This window comes from Panthera tigris, chromosome D3, assembly GCF_018350195.1.
Source record: "Panthera tigris isolate Pti1 chromosome D3, P.tigris_Pti1_mat1.1, whole genome shotgun sequence".
NCBI classification, from domain to species: domain Eukaryota; kingdom Metazoa; phylum Chordata; class Mammalia; order Carnivora; family Felidae; genus Panthera; species Panthera tigris.
Genome location: NC_056671.1, coordinates 29,561,114 through 29,582,913, shown reverse-complemented (window position 1 = coordinate 29,582,913; position 21,800 = coordinate 29,561,114). Strand labels below are relative to the sequence as shown.

The 21,800-nt window shown below is 48.8% G+C and overlaps 1 protein-coding gene across 1 annotated transcript in view; it reads right to left on the bottom strand.

The window, feature by feature from the left end:
* Positions 1-21,800, bottom strand: part of PI4KA (phosphatidylinositol 4-kinase alpha) — a 113,542-nt gene that overhangs the window by 7,055 nt on the left and 84,687 nt on the right. Inside the window, exons 30-45 of the mRNA XM_007091068.2 lie at positions 20,401-20,493; positions 18,812-18,968; positions 18,453-18,580; positions 13,185-13,343; positions 12,751-12,902; positions 11,228-11,335; positions 10,470-10,597; positions 8,978-9,097; positions 8,737-8,816; positions 8,446-8,639; positions 7,350-7,440; positions 6,811-6,978; positions 6,043-6,096; positions 3,320-3,440; positions 1,536-1,665; positions 518-588 (exon numbers count right to left, since the gene is read on the bottom strand). Of these exons, the coding sequence (XP_007091130.2) occupies positions 518-588; positions 1,536-1,665; positions 3,320-3,440; positions 6,043-6,096; positions 6,811-6,978; positions 7,350-7,440; positions 8,446-8,639; positions 8,737-8,816; positions 8,978-9,097; positions 10,470-10,597; positions 11,228-11,335; positions 12,751-12,902; positions 13,185-13,343; positions 18,453-18,580; positions 18,812-18,968; positions 20,401-20,493 (1,954 nt within the window). The remainder of the gene's footprint in view (positions 1-517; positions 589-1,535; positions 1,666-3,319; positions 3,441-6,042; positions 6,097-6,810; positions 6,979-7,349; positions 7,441-8,445; positions 8,640-8,736; positions 8,817-8,977; positions 9,098-10,469; positions 10,598-11,227; positions 11,336-12,750; positions 12,903-13,184; positions 13,344-18,452; positions 18,581-18,811; positions 18,969-20,400; positions 20,494-21,800) is intronic.

Genomic DNA, 21,800 nt, shown 5'->3' with positions numbered 1-21,800 from the left:
TGCCCTGGAGTCCTGGCTGGCTCCCCAGTGCCTCCAGGACAAGACCCGGCAGCATGGGCTGCAGGGGTCTGGGAGCCTGCTGACCAGGGAAACTGCAGCCTGTGTGGATGTCGAGCTTCTTTGAGCTGAGCTACTGTTTACACTGGGCAGGGCAGGTGGCTCAACAAGAGTCAAGGAAAGGTCAGCCAGTGTGGGCACCCTCAGCCCAGTACACCTGTGACACTCCCACCCATGCCCACAGTCTGTGCAGCCTGTGTTGCTCCTATTCCACTGGAGTTCAGGAAATTTCTAGAATCATGGCTGCCAAGGACAGTGTCTGGGCTTTAAGAAAAACAGAAAGCAACAAGGAAGATAAAGAGTATCTGCTGAGAAGTAGCTCTCAGCTCACCAGGCGCAGATTATGGAGAGGGACACCAGTGCCCCAGGGCCCAGGCTCATGTGGGCTGGCCGCCTCCCTGATCCCGGTGCCTACCCACACTGCCCACCCACAGGAAGAGGCCCATCTCATCCTGCTCACCAGGCTGCACTTTTACTTCAGACAGAGCCGACAGGCATGCCTTCTTTCTCTCGTCGCCTTTAGGGTAGGGCCTGAGAAACAGGACAGAAATGCTTTGCTTTGTCTCTGCAGGAACTGGCCTCTGGGGCTTCTGGGGGACAGCCCAGAGCCCCTCCTGTCTGATTCTCCTTTCCTCTCCTCCTAGTTTTAGCTACTACTGAAGGCTCTGCTAGACCAGTTCTTCCCAGACCAGGGTGGAGTTTTCTGGCTGTCACTGCCGCTTGCCTGTGTGGGGTGTGTGCATGTTGCTGTCAGAGGCACACAGGGGACACAGTTGGCTCCGGGGTCTATGCTCAAGTGCTGGCTCTGTTGTTTACTTGCAGCATGACCTTGGGCAGGCCCCTTTGTCTTTCTGCATCCCTAGGATGAGGATGACAGGGTAAAGTGGAATCAGGTGCCTGACATGATGCCCAGGAAACACCACCTCCCACTCCTTTATTTTTGCGGGCTAGAAGCTGCTGCATCACCGCTCTACTTAGTACCGGGCCCAGAAAAGGGCCTCAGGGCACACAGCCTAGGTCACTTGGTGACCAAGGGGCCAGGGAACAGCTCACGGAATGAGACACTTGAGAAAACAGGAAGCCAGTGCTCCCCCTGCCAGGGCCTCTCCCAGGCACTTGGCCAGTTGACTCCAGGGCCCCGTCCCACATAAACTGGCAGTGCCACAGATGTCCCAGGATGGCGTCAGCCCTCACAAATGGATGGCCCAGGAGGTAAATCAATAAAACAATATTGGGAGTTACAAATAAGTCTGGTTTTCCTAACACTCTTCAAAACTTGGAGAGAGCAGAGTGGCTTCAAGTTAGGGGACAGTATCTAGAATGAAAGATATGTTTTCTGAAATTTGCATGGCTGTGCATTTTGCTATACTTTCAAGAGACTTGAATTGCCAGGGCAGTGATTCCCAACCCTGGCTGTTCATTAGAACCAGTGTGGGCCCTCCATGCAATTCCCATAGGCCAGGACTGATGCCACTTACTTGATGATAGCAGACACATTGGTGATCTTGTTAAAGAAATCAAATTCCCGCTGGTAGAAGTCCTTGGCTGGGCCTGACAAGGAGCCTGTGATCTCCTCCACTAACTGCTCCAGGAGGTCGCCGATGTCAGCTGGCAGAGAAACCAAGAGGGTGAGCCTGCAGCCGTGCCACAGAAGGCCCTCAAGGAAACCCCACACATCTGCCAGATGTACAGTCCAGATGTCCAGGTGTCCCCCAGCAGCGAGGTCAGACATCCTGAGTGTGGTCTGCAGATGCCTGGAGGGTCCCTGGGACCCTTCAGCAGGCTCCCACCAGTCAAAACCACATTGACAGGCTGTTTGCCCTCCTTGCGTAGACACCTGCGAGGCTGTGCACAAGCCATTGGCCAAGGTGCTGGTGGTCACTGGATCCTTATGGCTCTGCTCCCACAGTATAAACAAAAGCCAGTGTCACTAAGAATATCCCTGGTGACGTGATGAGCATTGACTAATCTGACTGAACTCTACCCTGAGTGTATCTTTCTAACATTCTGTGTGTGATGAACTGGACAGTGTCCAGAGCCCCCTGCTGTATGTGAAGCACGCGGATGCTGTGGTCTCAAGGAACAGCATCTTGTGTTGGTGTGACTTTCGGGCTGAACTAATCTCTTTTTTCAGGGAACATCATTTTTTACTTGAAAGAGTGACTGACAGACAAAAGTAGAGTTATTTGGACTTAGGTACATGGGAGATATTTTCTTAAAAATCAACAAGTCGAATCTGCCATTTAAGGAAAACTACAAAGTTTTGGAAAACTTGCATCTGTGCCGGTGAGCTTGACAGCTCCCCACCACTTGACAATGTTTCTGTTTGGTAAGGCCAGTGGGGCACAGGCAAATGTGAGTTTGAATGCTGTGAAATCCTGTGGGGGGTGTAGTGAGTGCTGGGTAGACCAATGGGCTTCAAAGAAAGAGCACGAGAAACTCGCTGCCATGATTTCAAATCCACATCACAATTCACCTTTAAGAAAACTATCACTTGTTGTGTTTGGTGCAGTATCAGCAGAGACTACGAGACCACCTATAGTGACCAGAAAGACCACTAAAATGGTCCTCCTTTTTCTAGCCACGTGTCTGTACCAGGCTGAATTCCCCTCATTTACTTCAACCAAACAACAGGGTAAATGCAGAAGCAGAATGAGAGTCCTGCTGTCTTTTACTAAAGATGCTGTGGCATTATTACAGACATTAAAGAGATCTGTAAATCTGTAAAGCAACACCACTCTTCTTATTTTTGAGTTTGAGAGTCGTTTTTCATAAAAATGTTATTTACGTTAATATGTGATGGGCTTGTATTATTTTTTAAATGTCTTGGTTCTCATGTCTAACATTGGTTAACACTGAGAACCAAAGCCCACATAAACCAAAGGTCTCCGGGGGCCTCACTAGTTTTTAAGGGTGTGATGATGTGAAGATGTGGGCAACCTCTGAGGACTGCCTTGGGTGGTTGCCTCGCCCCCATATGGAGTCACTGGGTCAAGCGCAGGGTGAGGAGAGCCTCGGCCTGACCAGGAGGCTCTCACATGTGCTTGGGGAGCTGCAGGATGGTGCCAGGGTGGGCAGGACGTCTGGAGGGGAGGATAGCAAAGCCTTCACGAAGGAGGAGGATCCTGCTCCCGCTGGGTGTTCAAAGGTGAGAATTCCCACCAAAGGATGGGAAGCAGAGGGAACCATGGGCTGGGACAGCACGGGCCTAGGAGGGTTAAAGTTGGGGGGTGAGGCCTGAGCGAAGATGACAAATACTCACGGTCCTTCTGGTGCCCTTCTTCATCCAGATAGATGTTAGTTTTCATGTTCCAGATAAACTGGTGTGCCAGAAGCTGGGATTTGGACGCTGCCCACAGAATATACTCCCGTACGTAGCCCATCTATAGGAGAACAAGGTCACCATCAGCTCAGGCCTGGGCGCCTCTCCACCACAAGACACTCTTACCCAGTGTAGGAGTAGACTCCTAGCACTTGCAGACCCAGCAAGAAGGCCCAGTGGTTTCCGGCTGTGTGAGCAAGCTTGTCTGGTTATGTGTGAGCCCAGCCTACATAGGCCAAGTTCCAGCTGGCTAGCTGGCCGGTGGGGCAGATGGAGCCCCACGTGATGGTGTCTTCAATATAGGAAGGAGCCGGCTTTTGTTTCCCCTGTGACTTCCCCTAGATTCTAAGAACCATGACTCTCCAACTAATTTCTGCTGTTGTCAAGTATGAGGAATGAGTAGGTTGGGGACTAAAACTCAGTTATAAGCTGGTTGTTTGGAACAATGTTCCACAGTGATGGGCAGGTTCCAAAAAAATTCTAATACACAGATACTTCATGAGTTGACACACGATGGCCACTATCCTAAGGACCTTTCCTCTTTCTTCTTCTTAGTCGTATTCTACTACTCATAACTCCAAGTTTTAATTGCCCTTTTTTTAAAATTAAAAAATTTGCTTGTTTACTTATTTTTGAGAGAGACAGACCACAAGTAAGGGAGGGGCAGAGAGAGGGAGACACATAATCCAAAGTGGTCTCCAGGCTCTGAGTTGTCAGCACAGAGCCCATTGCGGGGCTCAGACTCACAAACCATGAGATCGTGACCTAAGCTGAAGTCAGACACTTAACCGACTGAGCCACCTAGGCATTCCTTAATTACCCTGTCTTAAGGTTTAAAAAGGTGCTGGCCTTTCTGGAAGACTCCTGGAGGAGTGGCTTCTCTCCTCCCACCACAGTAGTCTGTGGCCTCCCATCTGGTAAAGTATTTTGGGGACAGATGTCCTCAACTTGGCTGGGTGGGCTTACCTAGTAGGTTAAACTTCAAATAACTCCTCGCTATGGGTTTCCCACTGCTAACCCAGTAAAAGGATCTAAAGATAAACTATGAATATTCAACTTGTAGTCTGCTTAAAAGTTTGTGGAGTTTCCGAATTGGTGGAGAGGCTGGGAGAGCCAGGCGCCTGAAGAGCGTGGAAACTCCACAGCCTTCCCACATCCCTTGCCCTATACTGCCCTCGCACCTGGCTGTTCGTTGATTATGTCCTTTTATGATGCACCGGTAATCCAGTCAGTTTTGCTGAGACCACAGAAGGGGACTCAGTGCAGTAACGAACAGACTACAACAGGGAAGTGGAAACCGGCAGCCGTCTGAACAAGGAGGAAGTGTCATCAGTCACTGAGGCCCACCGAGGCTTCTAGCTTTGGGAAAGGTTTTAGCATTTTATTCTTGTGTATCCTTTCTTTTTTTCATTTTAAAAAATGTTTATTTATTTTGAGACAGAAAGAGAGTGTGAGTGGGGGAAAAGTGCAGAGAGAGAGGAGAAAGAGAAAATCCCAAGCAGGCTCTGCACTGTCAGCACAATATCAAAACCACCTGCTCAGAATTGGAGGGCTTTTGGCAGCTACCTAGCTAAAACAGGACTCAGTGTTTCAAGAGAAGTTGGCTGCAGTTCTAGAAGCACTTTGGTCTATGGACCAAGACAGAGCATCCTGCCAATCTGGGAGGAAGAAGCTAGCCCTGGGATACCCAGCCACAGTGCTCATAGCCACCACAGTGAGACACAGCACTTGCTGCTACTGCAAGGACTCAGCCAGGACACAGGGGAGTCTGGTGTCTTATGCAGTGGGGAACAGAATCAGCAGGAACAGGAAAGGGGCAGATGTTGCTGCTACACTTAGACTCAAGCACAGGTCAGGGGGCCAGTGCTGGGATGAAGCACGGGCAGTGTGGGTTCTGGGTTGTGGTCACCTCCAGAGGGGTTTCTGTGCCAGGCCCTGTGGTTAGGTATCTTATGTACAAGTGCTATATGTGATGGGTTGAACTGTGCCCCCCAATTCATGTGCTGAATTTGTATGCCTTAGTGCCTCAAAATATGATGGTGTCTGGAGACGGGCCTTTAAAGAGGTGATTAAGTTAAAATGAGATCATTAGGGTGACACTTAGTCCAGTGTGGTGTCCTTATAAGAGGAGATTAGGACACATACACACAGAGAGAAGACCATGTGAGGACAGAGGGACAAGGCAGCCATCTGCAAACCAACCCTCAGGAGAAACCAACCCTACAGGCACCTTGATCTCCAACTCTGAGCCTCCAGAACAATGAGAAGTACATTTCCATTGTTTTAACCCCCCACTCTGTGGTTCTCTGCTATAGCAGCCCAAGCACACTAATACCTCCATCATTTTGTTTGAGCCTCCCTGCTTCTGACTGAAGAAACGAGGGAGCTAGATTCAGGGACTGAGGAAGTGGCTAGCAATACTTCTAGGGCCCACCCACCCTGCACAGCAGATGGGGCCTCAGGGTGAGACAGGGTGAGTGGGGCCTCCTGGCCATGAGCACCGGCCACAATCATGGTGGGGGTGTGTGTGAGAGGAGCTCAGAGACCAGGTCACAGCTTGGCAGCCCTGCTTCCAAGGCCCCATCCCTGTTGCTGAGGACCCCCTCCGGACTGCCCAGCACGGCTCTCAGAGGGAAGGACAGCACATGTTGGCACAGCCTTACCTTGTCATACCTGAGGGCCTGCACAATCTGGGGGATGTAGAATAGGATAGCATCCTGCAAAGGAGGAGGACAAGTGATAATGACTTCCAGGAAGGGAAGACAATTCCTTACCTCCAGGAAGGTGATAACAAACTCAACACAGATGGCTGTCCCAGGGCCCCACTCCAACCTGGAACAGCCCTGATGTCACTGAGCCCATGGGATACCATCTCACTGGAGATCACAGAGGACTGAGAACTGCGGAAAGTCCAGAGGGTGGCAAAGAAAATGGCCAACGACTTGAAACACATGATGGGTGAGAAAAGGCAAAAGGAACAAGGCTCCTGTGCCTGCGATGACAGGTGAAGTGCCAGCTCATGTATGTTCCCTGCTGGGGGCCTGCTTGGGGACAAGGGCTGAGGTTCTAGCAGACCCCTGTGTTGGGGCCTCCACGAGTCAGCTACCAAATCTGTCACTGTGGCTGTCTCATGGGATCCCCCGACCTCCCAAAAGCCCACTGCTGGAACCAAACTCAAATTCAACTTCCTTCTGTAACTCAAACACCAAATTAAAATTAAAAAACAAGTAATACCAATAAACATATCTGAGTCAGAACTAAATCTGTCTTCTATGACTGCCTGGACAGAAACAGGGTGAAGACATGCTCTAAGATGGACCGATGTTTCATCAGGCCTACATCAAGTGGAGATAAAGCCTGTCCTTACTGTCTCCACCTAAACACTGCCAGATAGTCCCACCGAGGCTGATTCAGGCAGGATGTGGGCTCACCGGAGGGAAGGACCGCAGGACTTTCACCCCGTACTGGGCCGTGAGAGGGTGCGGTGGGTACATGCTGGAGAAGTAGGAGAGGCCTGTGGGAGGGTCTGCGGGTGCCCAGCACAGCACATGGCTGAGCTCAGGGGCGTCGGCATCGATGGTGTGCCAGGTGACCAGAAACTAGGAAGGAAGCAGGGAAATGGTCTGGCACAGGGAGTTCCTGAGGGCCCTCTGGAAATACCCGGCCCCACCCCATATCTCAGGGATGGCCCCAGATGATAATAATAAAGCACTTATAATAATGTGGGGAAATACTTCTCATATATTATGTAAAGTAGCATAATTTCAACTAGGGTAAAGTATGTTCGATATTTTTCTGCTGTAAGCATAATAAATGCCTCATTTGAGAAGTGGAAAACACAGGAAATTAGAAACATCATTCTACCACTGAGGCTGCTAGGTTTTCCTAACACTTCTAGGTTCCAGGTGTTTCTGGAGGCAGTTCTGTTTTTGTGCAGTTTGAGCCCAGGCCCCAGCACGTGCTATACTACCTTGATAGCTTCGGGAATGTCACTAACGGCTCCTGGGTCCAACCGAACGAGACGGGTCACTTCGTTGCCGATGGCTTCTGTGTTCTTAAACCTAGGGCACAAAAAGGGTGTGAAGGAGATGGCCTTTCCTGCCTCCATGTAACGGGGTGGAAGAACCCTGAACTGGAGGGATGCAGATTAATGCCAAGTGACCCCTAAACACTCTACACTACTGACATATTGGTAACTCTGAACATGAATGTTTGTAATAAAGAGCACTATGATTGGCTATGACAAAATGCCAGAACTATCTAAAACAGGAATTATCCTATATTCCTCATTCAAAAGACATCCCCTTCTATAGTCCTTGCTTTCAGAACGCCCCCTTGCCCTGGCCCCCAAAGCAGCCTGTCCATGGCATGGCGAGGCCACAGGCCAGAAGGTACATCCATAGATGGGAGGGTGGATGCAAGTTTTTAGGGGTCATGACCCCAGGCTAACACAAGGTAGACTTTCCATGAACACTGTCAAGCTGTGGTCCTAATCCAGAGGACTGCATTAGAACCAGAAGAAGGAAGCAGTGAGTAGGCAAGTGTGTGCTCAAGGGAAAGAAATGTCCACTCCTGGACGTGGGGTGGATGCACTCCCCCTGGTGGGATTTAACACAGGGGCCTGGGAGGCCCCTCTCAGCTACTGGTTTTGTCCTTGGCAGAGCTACCAGGGAGAGTTCACAGGACACTCGGTTGCAGGCCACCTCCTGTGAGTAGCCTGCTGAAGACCTCTGGGAACAAAGCCCAAAGGATCCCCAGGCCTGCTTCCCTGTAGTGACAGCCTCCATGTGCTTCCTTTCTTCCTTGAATAGGACTGCAGCCCTGAATGTGCTCTGATGTTTCCTGCTTGGGCTCTGGGATATTAGGACATCCCAGGCAGGAATCCATGCTGTGTAACCAACCACTGCATAGAGAGACTGGGTCAACATCCAGGGCAGAGGACCAGACCACTACGATTGCTTCCCCAACCATCCTTGGCAGTGACCACGTCATATTCCTTCCCACTCAGGTACCCTTGGACTGGACTCTGGCAAGGCCCTCATCAGGCAGGTAGGACTAGGGCCCACCTGGCTGGCAGCTGCACGGCCAGGTAAGGAGAGATGCTCCAGGCAAGGTTAACATTGTCTTTCCACTGCTTCTCGCTCAGGCTGATATATTTGGACCTCCAGTTGGCCACGCTGTTCTCTCCAGCCTGGTCCAGCTCCAACTCCGGGGCCGACAATGGGTTGTACCATGTGATGAGACGCTCAATCTCAGTGGCCTGGTGAGATGAGACATCGATATGCCATCTGCGTGCACCCATGTGCCACGCTGCTCCTGTCCTCAGTGCTGTGGGCATATGGCAGGTGTCACCTTACCAGCAGGGACAGCAGCAGCGTCCTGCGCTTCATGTAGTACTTGTGCAGCTGGGAGCCCCGGTTAGTCTTCTTGGACATGCCTGTGGAGAAAGAGAAGGCACAAGTGTGTTATTCAGAGTTCACTGACCTACCCTTCATTTCTAGAACCTAGAAGAAGCTGTCTTTCAGCATTCTGCCCACTGTCTGAGCTGCCAGGATATGACTCAGACCCAAGGGACCTATCAGCAAACCTTTAACCGACCTGACTTCTTTGAGATGGTGGACATGCCACTGGACAGGGGGTAGGTGTTGATCCAGCCTTGAGTGGCCTGTTGCCGAGAGCCAACCGCTATGTCCAGATTGCTCCGGGTGTCTTGGTTATCTGTGGGCAAACACATTACTGCTTCCAGAATGAGGTGTCTAGACTTTCACCAAGGGCAGGAAGGGAGAGACACGGTGTTGAAGAAATGATTTGCAGAAGAAAAACAACAGCCAAGATTTTTGTTTTTTTTAATATAAGCTCTACACCCAATGTGGGGCTTGAAGTCATGACCCCAAGATCAAAAGTTGCATGCTCTACTGACCGAGTTAGCCAGGTACTCCTAGGAAGTTTTTAACCATTCAACATGTAAAGCCTACTAAAATGTATTACATTCCTCCTAGGATTCAAAATGGAATAAAACAAATGTGAGTGGTGATACTGATAAATTACAAACAGCTCTCTCATCTCTAGCATCATGTTGCTTTTTAATACGGTGGCAACTTGGGACCCTTGCAGGCAGGCAAGAAGAGATGCTGGCCCTGCTCTATGTGGAGCCAGGAAGTTGACTCCGGAAATCACTGCTTGCTTTTCCCTTTCCTTTTTTCTTTCCCTTTCCCATTTATTGATAGAGAGCGAGCAAGTTGGGGAGAGGGGCAGAGGAAGAGAGAGAATCTTAGGCAAGCTCCATGCTCAGTGTGGAGACTGATGTAGGGCTTAATCCCATGACCTTGGGATCATGACCTGAGCCAAAATCAAGTCAGACGCTCAACTGACTGAGCCCCCCAAGTGCCCCATCCCTTCCTTTTCCTATAGTCAGGTTGTCAGCTGTGGGTCTGTCTGCAGAAACTGTACTCCTCACCCCTAATTTGTGCTGTGTAATCAGCTATGTGCTCAGAGAAACAAGAACATGTTTCTTTGTGGAGGTTTGTGGCTTGCTTACACCTTACCTTTTCTTTAACCTTATCTACCCTAACTTGCTCCTATTCATCTTTGAAGCTCAGCTGTCACCTCTTCCAAAAAACTGTCCCTATCTCCCCAACTCTGGTGGGCCAAGTGCCTGTCCTTGAGGGGTACTCCCATGATCCCCTCATGCTGACATCACCTGTAGATTTGATTATCTTCTACCAGATGAGAGCAGATGGTGCCTTATTCATCTTGGCATATGGGACTTATCCAAGTATTGGTCTGTCAGATATGCAGGGGGGGGGGGGGGCTGGTGAACTGGGCTGGTGCTGGGAGAAGTTACATGGAATGGCCTCTGCTCAGGGCCTTCTACACTCATTCATGCTTGTCAGCTAGGGCTGGAGGACAAGTGGTGGCCAGGCAGGCTTTGGGCCTCTGGTGACCATGCAGCATGGCTAAGGCCTGGGCTCAGTGAGACTCTCACTATTCTAACCAGACTCCTTCAGGGCTTCCCACTGCACCCCACTGTCCCGCCTGCACCTATGTGTCCCCACCACCCACGAGCAGCTGTGCTGAGAACAATGCTCACCTGGGGGAACAAGCTGGCTGGCAGTCAGGTACTTCTTATCAGAGAACATGGCTGTCCAAAATTTAATCATAATGCTTATGTCTTCACGTAGCCTCTTTTCTCCTTGAGTGGGGAACTTTGGGGGGCAACTTCAAACAACCACAAGAGGACAAGAGTTGAGTGCCTGGAGTCTGGGACTAGAAGCCACATGTATTATAAAGCGTGTGAGAGGTGACACAAGTGGTCTCTTAATGACCAAAGGTGAGCCCAGAGCTGGTCATCAGCAACAATTATCTCATTAATTTGCAAGGAAAAGCGTGATGATTTTCTGAGCTTTCATAGTTGCCTCCACCACTATCCCCAGCACCGTCGACAGCCCTTGGCTGCATGGTGTGCTTGTGGTGGGTCCTGCAACTGCAGCTGTCTCCATACAACACAACCTACACACTCGCAGAGCCCCGGGCAGCGGGTGATTGCAATTCTTTGAGCAATAACCACTCCTAGGAACTGGAAAGTTAAATGAATGCACAGTTGAGCTGGGGGAAAACATGTGTGCATCTTGTAGAGAGGCTAGCTCTAACTAAGTGCACACATGGAAACATGGCACAGGGCTGAAGATGTTCAAATCCTGGACCACCAGAGCCACAGAACAAGGAGGGCAGTGCATAAATCAGGCAAAACCATTTCTGCCGTGACTTCCTGGGATCTGGGACAACTGGGGGCACTGGGTGCAGTGGGCTGTCACTGCACATGGTGCACAGCACAGCTGGGGGAAGTACCTGAAGTAGTCAAAGGCGGTTGAGTAGATCTTCTCGCGAAGCACGTTGCGAATGGTCGCGTTTGGGACCACATCGGCGTGCAGAAGGGCCAGCCCCAGAGTCAGCAGTCTACAAGAGAACACTGGGGGCTGAGTCAGAGTGTGGAGGGCCCAGGAACGTCCCAGGGTCCCTAGCTCCTGTGCAAACCACTTGGCCCTTGGGCATATCTCTGGATGACAGAGCTCTCAGGTGCCAGGACTGTGGCACCAGCCAAGTTACTGCCATTCAGGTTTATTGTACCAGAAATGTCTCAGGAAAGGTTTTTTAAAACCATCACTTTAATTGGGGGCAAATGAACAAGTTGTGTGTTCATCTACCTTGGCCAGAAGCTCGTCTATCTCCAAACTATATGCAAACTACTTCCTGAGTGCAGTCACCAATAAGTGCTACAAAGGTTAGAACATTTAATTCAAGCTAAAAGAAAAATATATTTACCAAGCACCTGGTTTCTGCCAGGTCAGGGCTACTCAATGGGCATCTACAGATGGTGTTGGTCTGTGATGAGTTAGTACAGAAACTGAGGGGATTACCCGCTCATTTCTATAGCAATTTCACATTGTTATGACAGTCCAGTGTGAATCCTTTCCTAGTAATTCATTCTCATGCATTTTATAAAGGTACAGGTCTATGATGGGCAGGAAATGAAGGGAACAGAGTACTAGCCCTTCCCTGCAGTAGTCTGAGAAGCATGGTCCCAGAGGGCTGCAGGAACATGGGTCTGGAGCTCAGGGGAGGGGTGGAAAGAACTGGTGTTGGCAGTGGGCAGCAGGAAGGGGTACAGGCAGGAAGAGTGGCATACTTTGAAAGGGGGCCCCTCACCCTTCCTCCAACTGACCACCCAGGCACCTGAAGGCTGTCCCCACACCAGACTGACCCTGCCTGCTGTGTCCATAGCACCTGGCCTGAGCCTGCCCACTAGGCCACGTACCCCATAAAGGGGGTATCCCCTGGTGGGGTTGATATTTTGCATGTCTTGGCAAAAATCGACTTGCTGTAGTCAGCATGATCAGAAGTTTTCCATGAACATTTCAGAGGAGTAAAGTGACTGCCCTAAGTCACTGCCAGCCTCCCAGTCTGAGCTTGTCATACCTGGGTTCTGCTACATCACCTGTTTTTTAATCACCACTATGTTACCAAAATCCTTTTGCTGCTATCCACCCCCAAACAATTTAGAAAGGCTGCCCAACATTTGGTTGCCCAAGGTCCATGAGTGAACCACCTTCTTGAACACTCCCCTGCTGAGGACAGCATGCTGGCTGACTTCCTCAGCCCTGGAAGGGCATGGAAGGCAAAGTCATTCCATTCAGGTCCCCTTCCCAGGAGCCCTGCATGTACTAGGGGCTTGGTCAGTTTCTGGCAAAAAAAAAAAAAAAAAAAAAGACCAAGCATGGGAACCTCCTGTGGACTACAGCACCAACAACTCTGGTAGAAAATTTCACCCACACCGTCCCTGCCACCATCATAGGAGGAGGAGAGGCTCTCACTTGAAGCGAGGCCCGATGGCTGCCACGTGACGGTTCATGCTCCCCTTGGCCCCACCGATGTTCAGGGACATGGAGCGCTGCAGCAGGCTGGAGAAGATCTCCACTTGGTCGGAGCTGCAGTACTTGGCGATCTCGAACCGCTGCACCAGGAACTGAGTGGGAAAGAGAACATGTCGCTGCTGGGGCCTGGCCTGCCCACCTACAGAGCCAGCATAGCCAACTGATGTGGGGCTCTGGGCCAACAGAATGGTGGGTATGGGTCTTCGGGCAAGTGCAATGAGTCCAGCAGAGGCCTGGGCAGAAGGCAGGAACAGCCAACCCTCCTCCCCAGGTAAGGCGTCTTAAACCTGGAGTCCCATGCTTACTGGGCCACTGGCCCCAAGGGGAGCCCCTGACCTCCTGCTAGGGTGGGCGGAGCCTGAGGAAGCACTTACGTCAATCCAGATGTAGTGGGGGGTCACTTCGGGGGCACACGGTTTGGGTTGACTGGCTTCCGATGCTGCCAGGGGGTCTGCTTCCTTTATCTCCGCGGAAAACAGGCCGAACTTCTGCTCCACTGTCATCTGCCAGGCTCCTGCCATCTCCCGCATAAACTGCAAGCATACAATGACCATTAGTGCCTCTGCGAAGCATAGAAAAGTACTTACTGTTGTTTAATTTTAAAAGGACTATGTGCTTAATGAACAAAATAGAAAACCAAAGAAAGTATGAAATAAAAAATAAAGATCACCTATGATCCAACTTCCCAGCCGTTTTCTACTAAAAAGCCCATTCTCGAAATATCAGTAGGCCAGGTGCTATAGTCCTGCTTTGTGGTGTCAGCACACCTGGGATGTGCCTAATGCCACGTGGACTCTCAACAGGCTCCGCCTGGCTGAATCTTCCTAATAATCCTGAAACCATCTATGGTTCCAGAGGTGAGCAGGGCCTCCAAACTAGCAAAGGCAGGACTGGATTTTGCTTCTGGAGCCCAGTTCCTTTTCTTCATCCCACGCAAACCCTGCACATCAGCTTCATGCCACTAATCAGGCCCAGGGAATAACTGCGGGAGCCAAACTGAGTCTGCAACTGCCACCGGGTGGTTCTACAGGGGAGCAGCCTCCCCTTTTGGCCTGACAACACCAGGCAGCAACATGGAGGGCATCCAGACCCGTTGCAGAGAGGCGGCAACTGAGGCTTGGTGCCCAGGGTAAACGCCCTGGCTCCTGCCCAGTATCCATCCCTGCCTTTATTATGGTTTTATTTAGGGAGGCCAAGTAGCTGGTCACCAGTACCCCCACCCAGGCTTCTGCTGGTTAGGGTGGTCAATGGTTCTCATTAGCAATAATCTAGTGCTAGCTGACATCAACAGACATCGACTGAGTCAAGGTCAGGGCAGCTAGCATCCTCTACCCTCCTTCTTGCTTAGAGGCATAGAAGCCATCTGGAGGTCCTGAAGGTGAGGACAGTCCAGATGCTAAGGGTGGCAGAGTTGCAAATGTGAGCCAAGCTATCAACGAGCTGCACGTGACACCAGGAGCATAGCCCCTGGTGGTCAAGGCATTGTGTCCAGTTTCTGTTTCCTGCAGCCAAATGTAAGTCTTATGTTAGAGGAAGAAACCGCAGGGCTAACAGGCCTGATGAGCCACAGTCAAGGCTGCACGCCCACTCATTTGTTGAACATGCACATCCTGGTTGCTGCCTCTGGGCCTGGTTGCTTCCCCTCCAGGCTCTGGGAATGGAGCAGTGAATAAGACAAACATCCACCCAGTTTACAGCAGGCTACAGACAGCAAGAGAAGATACAGATATTAGACACTGATCAAAGCTAAGGGGGAAAACAGAGCCATGAAAGGGCTTGGAAGAATGAATGAATCGATGGTTGTGTGTTCTAGAACAGGGTAGGCAGGGGACAGCTAAGACAAACCCTGAAGGAGATGCAGGAGTGAGGAATGCAGCTGCCTGAAAAGAACACTGAAGGAGAGGGAAGAGCTCTCCCAACCTAAAGCAGGAGCACGCCTGGAGGGCAGGGGCAGTAGGGACCCCAGTGTGCCTATAGCAGGTCAAGCAAGGGGAGCAGAGGGGCCTTGCAGATTACAGAAACAAGTGTGCCTTCTACTCTGAGTGGGCATGGGCAGCACTGGCAGGTCTGGGGCATAGGGGGGACCTGACACGACCCATATTTTACTGACTTGCTCTGAGCGCATGTGGAGAAGGCAGAGAGGGCCTGGGTAGAAGCAGGGAGGCCAGGGCCTGCCCTAAGTCCAGGGCAAACGAAGGATACTGGGACCAGGGGGCAGGAGTGGGATGCTGGGAAGTGGTCAGCTTCTGGATATACTTTCAAGGTAAAAAGGTAAATCTGACAGGATTTGCTGAGGGTCATTTGTGGTTAGTGCAAAAAGGGGAGTCAGGGATGGCAGTAAGGACTTTGAGCAGCGGGAAGGACTGTCATTCACAGAGATTTGGAGGCAGATGGGTGGAGGTGAGGGGTTAGTTCATTCGTTTTGAGTCATGAATTTGAGCACCATACCAAGGGATCAGCATTCTTTCCAATCTTAGTGAGATAAGGGCCCCAGACTCTCACAAGGAAGATCTTCATGCTGAGATGAGCCCAACAAGCTCATAGCTCTCTCTCTCCCGTGACTGCAGGAGACATCAGGATTCCATCAGTGACTGTCTCTAAAGTTGGAGTTATGAATGATTTTCGTTTTTTTCATTATGCTCATATCTTCCAACTTCTCTATAATGAACACACATTGCTTTCATAATAGAAAAAATTAAAAACCAGAAGCCAACAATACAAAAGACACTGAAACAAAAGTTAAGTCTGTCCAAGATGTTGCTGGGCCTGGACAACAGGTCCTTGCAGAGGTAGAGACAGGGAATGAGAGGAGATAGATGGACTTCAGTCCCAAGTGAACAGCAAGAATGATCTGGAGGATATAAAAACCATGCCTATCTGGACGGCTGAGGAATCGCAGATGAGAAAGCCACAAAGAACTGATTTACAGAGACTTCACCAGGAAGCAGCAAGCTCCAGCAGCTCGTGGGCCAGTGCTGGGTCTGGACACAAGTGAGTGGACAAGGCCTGCCAAAGGCCAAGATACCTGAAGCCAGCAGAGCTCCTGCTGATAGCAGAGGAAATAGATCAGAGTTTAAAAGATCCCAAATGAAACAGCAATTTGCTTGACATAAAATCCTTTCATGACCCCTCTTCTCTCATTTTTTTTTTTTAATTTTTTTTTTTTTCAACGTTTTTTATTTATTTTTGGGACAGAGAGAGACAGAGCATGAACGGGGGAGGGGCAGAGAGAGAGGGAGACACAGAATCGGAAACAGGCTCCAGGCTCCGAGCCATCAGCCCAGAGCCTGACGCGGGGCTCGAACTCACGGACCGCGAGATCGTGACCTGGCTGAAGTCGGACGCTTAACCGACTGCGCCACCCAGGCGCCCCCCCCTTCTCTCATTTTGATGGGGGAAGGGGGAAAGGGAGGTGAAATTGGGTAAAAGCAAGAAGAATCCATCCTTTTGGCCAAGACTAACCCCTAGGGGTCAGTGACCTTCATTTTAGTCACCTGACATAAGAAAGACCTATATTCTGGGAAAATAAACAGCAGTGCCCCTCAGTCTCCACTGCTTTTCTTTCCTTAAAAAAATTTTTTTTTAACATTTATTTATTTTTGAGAAACAGAGTGAGACAAAGTGTGAGTGGGGGAGGGGCAGAAAGAGAAGGAGGGGCAGAATCTGAAGCAGGCTCCAGGTTCTGAGCAAATGGTCAGCACAGAGCCTGATGAGGGGCTTGAACCCACGAAATGTGAGATCATGACCTGAGCCGAAGTTGGACGCTCAACTGACTGAGCCACCCAGGTGCCCCTCCACTGCTTTTCTATATACAGAGTCCAGAACAAAACAAAAACATTTAAACACTAAAGAAAAAAAAAAATCAACAGAAACAAACCCACAGATGACCTTGATACTAGAACAAACCAGATAAAAATTTTAAAATAAATATTACAAATATGACCAAATATTTATAGGTAAAGATGAAAAGACTAGGTGAAGACACAGAGAATCTCAGCAGAGAAATACAAACTATAAAAAAGAAACAAAAATTTTATGGGGCACTTGGGTGGCTTAGTTGATTGACTTTGGCTCAGGTCATGACCTCATGGCTTGTGAGTTTGAGCCTTGCATCAGGCTGCTTGCTGCTGTAAGTGTGGAGCCCGCTTCAGATCCTCTGTCCCCCTCTCTCTTTGCCCCTCCCCCTACTTATGCTCTCCCTCTTAAAGTAAGAGAAGAGCACTCCCAGCCAAAAGCAGGAGCTTCTTTTAGTAAAAAAACAAAAAAAAAACAAAAAAACAACAAAAAAACCCCCACACACATACAAAAATTCTAGACCTGAGAATTACAATATCTGAAATAAAATATATATAAGATGGCTTAACAACAGGAAAAATAAGGTATTAGAAAATAGCACTAAACTGGAAGACACACCAATTAAAATGAACCAAAATGAAATGAGAGAGAGATAAAAGTGAAAAGCACTGAAGAGAACATTAATGATCAAGGGACAATATGAAGTCACCAACATATGTGTGTGGAATTGAAATCCCAAAATGAGACGAGAGAATGGAGAAATATTTAAAGAAATACTAAAATTTTCCAAGTTTGATGAAAAAATCTAAATCTCTAAATTTAAGAAGCTCAATAAATCGCAAAGGGATAAATACACAGAAAACCACATACCAAAGTCAAACTATTAAAAATTGAAGATAAAAGGAAACATCCTAAAAGTAACCAAAAGGAAAAACAAAAAACAGGGAACAGAAAAAGAAAATACCCCTTTGACCACTTATCTCAATTCATCTTAAGAAACACAGAGAGGCACCTGGGTGGCTCAGTGGGTTAAGCGTCCAGCTTCAGCTCAGGTCATGATCTCAAGGATGATGGGGTTGAGCCCCGTGTCAGGCTCTGTGCTGACAGTTTAGGGCCTGCTTCGGATTCTATGTCTCCCTCTCTCTCTGTCCCTCCCCTGCTTGCGCTTTCTCTCTCTCTCTCTCAAAAATAAACATTAAAAAAAAAAACAACAGAAAAGAAGCTGCCAAATTCCCTGTTAGGAAAATTAACGAGATCTGCAAAAAATACAACAGTTCTTAGGTATTCATCCAATCACCTGAAAGGGTGTGTATCACCTTACCTGGGGGCTTCCTCCAGTAGCAACTTCAGAACTATGGACACCAGGAAGGCTGCCCCTACCAAAGGTAGCAGGCCAAGAGAAATGTCTTTGTGGACAAATACAAATGCTCCCAATTACATCCCATGTGTTCTACTCTCAGAGAAATGGCTCCCTCTACTGAGATTTTGAAAAACAACAACTTCTGGGCACCACTAGGATCCTTTCAACACACACACATATATATATGTATATAGTATATAGTGTGTGTGTGTGTATGTATGCATACATACATGTATGTATGTATGTGTGTGTGTGTGTGTGTGTATATATATGTATACATATATACATATACATATGGTCACTGTGGTCTCCATTAAGCCTGGTGGTTAGGCATTAATATCACAATCTTACATACAAGGACACTGAGGCCTCAAAGGGTGAGGGGCTTGCCCAGGGTCTCCAAGCTTGTCAGCCAAGCAGCCAGGCCAAGCTCTCTCCATCTCTGATGAGCCCCACCCTCAGGAGCTGAACACAGCCAGTGTCCTACCGGCACTTCCACTCCATTCTTGCCAGCCAGTAGCCACTCCCAGCAGGCCAGGGCAGTCTCCATGCCATGCTCGTTGAACATCCGGAGGGGACCCCAACACAGATGATGGAGGAGCTGTGGGTCACAATCTGCAACCAAACAAATGCTGTTCAGAAGAAGCTTTGAACAAAGGCTGAATCCTATGCTTGCCTCCCCACATCAACAAGACAGAGCACCAGGTGGGCCAGAGATTGTTTACTTCCAACCCTGGGAAACATCACAGAGATCTCTATTGGGGGAGCTCCAGCTCACTAAAGAAGATGAAGGTAAATACTCATTTCTAAATGAGCCCAGAGTTCCCTAGTGCCTCTGTCTGTTACCTTTGCTGCTGATGAGCATTGCTGTCAGCTTGAACATGGCCTGTGTGTAGTGCTGGGGATTACTGAGATCTAATGCTGTATTCAGCTCCTGGACCATCATTTTGTTCAGGTCAGATATCTGGCCAGTGGCATCTGAGAACCGAATCATTCCATACACCTGCAAGAAGCACACTCGTCAAGAGAATCATACATAATCCAGGCATATGGGCAAGGTGTGACTAGAGTCTCACTCTCTCATACTGGAGCTTGTGGGTACAGACAGTGACAGACTTGTTTCAACAATGCTACCACTGCTCACACCTTTCTAGGGAACTTGTCTTTTAGCGCTGTGTGTAGGCATTCCCTTCATTCTAGATGGTCCCTGAGGGCAGAGACCTGGTCTTGTCAATTTCACATTTCAGTAGCAAACTCCAGGTCTGAACCATGATAGGGCTGCATGAACGTGGGCTGAATGAATACAATTAGTGACTCAACCAAGAGCATCCTTACTATTTTTAAAGTTGTACATCATCCCCCCCCGCCAAAAAAAGTATGCTGCTCTCTTATTTATAAGACTTGACTATATAGAAAGAATCTGACTCCTTCCAAAAACCAAACCTACCCCCAAAGACAGACTTCCCACCACCACCTAGGTTATCAAAACAGGTGGAACAGGCCCTCAGAGCAATTCCCAGCAATGGAGGATGTAGGGTCAGCGTCAGCCTACTGGAGAGAGGAGCCCACCTGCCCAGGGCCCAGGAAGAGGAAGAGCAACTGCTGGAATGAGGGAGTCGCAGAGTAGGGGGGGGAAGACCCCACTCAAGACTAGGCACCAGTGGACTTGCAGGGACCTCTAAATAATGGCGTAGACTAGCGTCTGTGTTTTTATAGATTCAGAAACTGAGGCCCCAAGTGGTGAAGCAACTTGCTAGGCTGGGCTAAAGTGTGGCGTGGTAGACAAAAGCCCTCATAGTGATAAGATGTGGTTCCCGACCTCACTCTGCTTATGCGACTCTGGCAAGTTACTTCATTTTGAGAACTTCAGTTTCATTATCTGTGAAACTGGAATAATAGTCTGTATACCTTACTAACTGCCCCAGTTAGTACACAGCACTCAATGAATGTTTGCTGCCACTTAAAAAAGAAAAGCCAGAAAGGGGCACTTGGGTGGCTCAGTCCGTTAAGCAGTCGACTCTGGTTTTGGCTCAGGTCATGATCTCACAGTTTGTGGGTTCGAGCCCCACAATGCTGTGCTGACAGTGAAGAGCCTGCTTGGGATTTCCTCTCTTTCCTTCTTTCTCTGCCCCTCCCCGACCTGCTCTCTCTCAAAATAAATACATAAACTTAAAAAAAAAAAAAAAAAAAGAAAGAAAAGCCAGAAAAATAGAAAGCTTCAGCATGGCCAGAGTATATGTACATGAGGTCATCCCTTTGCAGAGGTGGTAGGTGGTAGTCATAAATGCTGCTGACTGGGCTGGTGAGTCCCAGGGCCCCATGGCTTCAAGTCCACATAAAATGAGTAAGTTCCAGAACCTGAGCTCGTTTTCCACTGGGAGGTGACTGGCAGTAGAGTGAGAGGAGACTTTGAAAGCCTGCGTCAGGATACGTACCTCGCCTGCATAGCGGTTGCGTAGATTCAGGGATGCCATGAAATTGGAATAATCTTTCTTCACACAGGCTGGGCGCTCTGTTAGCTGAGTTGCCTACAGAGAAATATCAAGAATTATTTCAGACCATTACCACATGTTTTCTTTGTGTTCACTATGGCTAAGCTTAAGTCCAATTAAGAAGTGAAGTTCAGATCCAGAGGTTATTAAAAATCTTCTATGCTGACAAGCTAATAAAATGAAATACTTTTAAATTTTTTTTTTAACATTTATTCATTTTTGAAAGAGAGAGACAGAGCATGAGTGGGGGAAGGACAGAGAAGAGAGGAAGACACAGAATTTGAAGCAGGCTCCAGGCTGTGAGTTTTCAGCACAGAGACCGACACAGGGCTTGAACCCACGAACCACGAGACCATGACCTGAGCCGAAGTTAGATGCTTATCCAACTTAGCCCACCCAGGCACCTCAAAAAGAAATACTTTAGAACACCTTCCAGTCTGATAAGAACCAAGGAAAAAGAATTTAAAAACATTTTTAGGATGAAAAATTTTCTGTGGAAAGCAGCTTGTGATAGAACTTCACTTTGCCACCCTGACTGCTTTCATCCCAGTGGTGAACAGGTCTTTTGCAAGAGAAATAATCATCAGATCATTATGAAAATCATCATAATCTGCAATGAAAATGCTGTGAAGTTAGTGCTCCCGGACTGTCTCCTCTGTGGGTGCGTGCTGGTGTGACTTGAAGATGGTGAATGGTGAAGTTGAGAGCATAGTGACAGTGAGCAGAAGCCAGCAGGGGCTTGGAGATACCCAATAGCTGCCAACAGTCTAAGAGCAGAAGACAAAAGGGGCGCACTCTGAGTACAATGGCAGCCCACAGGATGGGGAAAATATTTTCAGACCCCCCTTCACTTCCTCTGCTTCAGCTGCACCTCCCACCACTCGGGGTCCTGATGACTGCTCTCTCTTACCCTGGCTGGTCACTGCTACCATGCTCCTCACTGCCCTTCCCAACATCACTGAAGACTAAGAACATGCACTGAAGATTACCTTTCACCCCTTTAGCGCCTTTTACTATAAACCAACAAAACCTATCCACTTCTTGACATTCAGGTCCCACTGGGGAAAATGAATCTCTCAATAGTTGAAGTTTGAGGGATTATTTTTTGGAGGGAGCAGGCAGGTAGGGAGAAAGAGGGTCAAGAAAAGAAAATATGAAATTTGGGAAAACATAAGCAAGAACAAAAATACATGATTTTCTCATAAAATTATTAAGCTGGTCTATTTTGCAAAAGGTCATGTAACACTACTTTACATTTTTTGGAGACAGTGTGGCCTATGGCATCAAGCAGGCCTACACTGGAACCTGGCTCTGCCACCAACCAGCTATGACGCCCTAGGGAG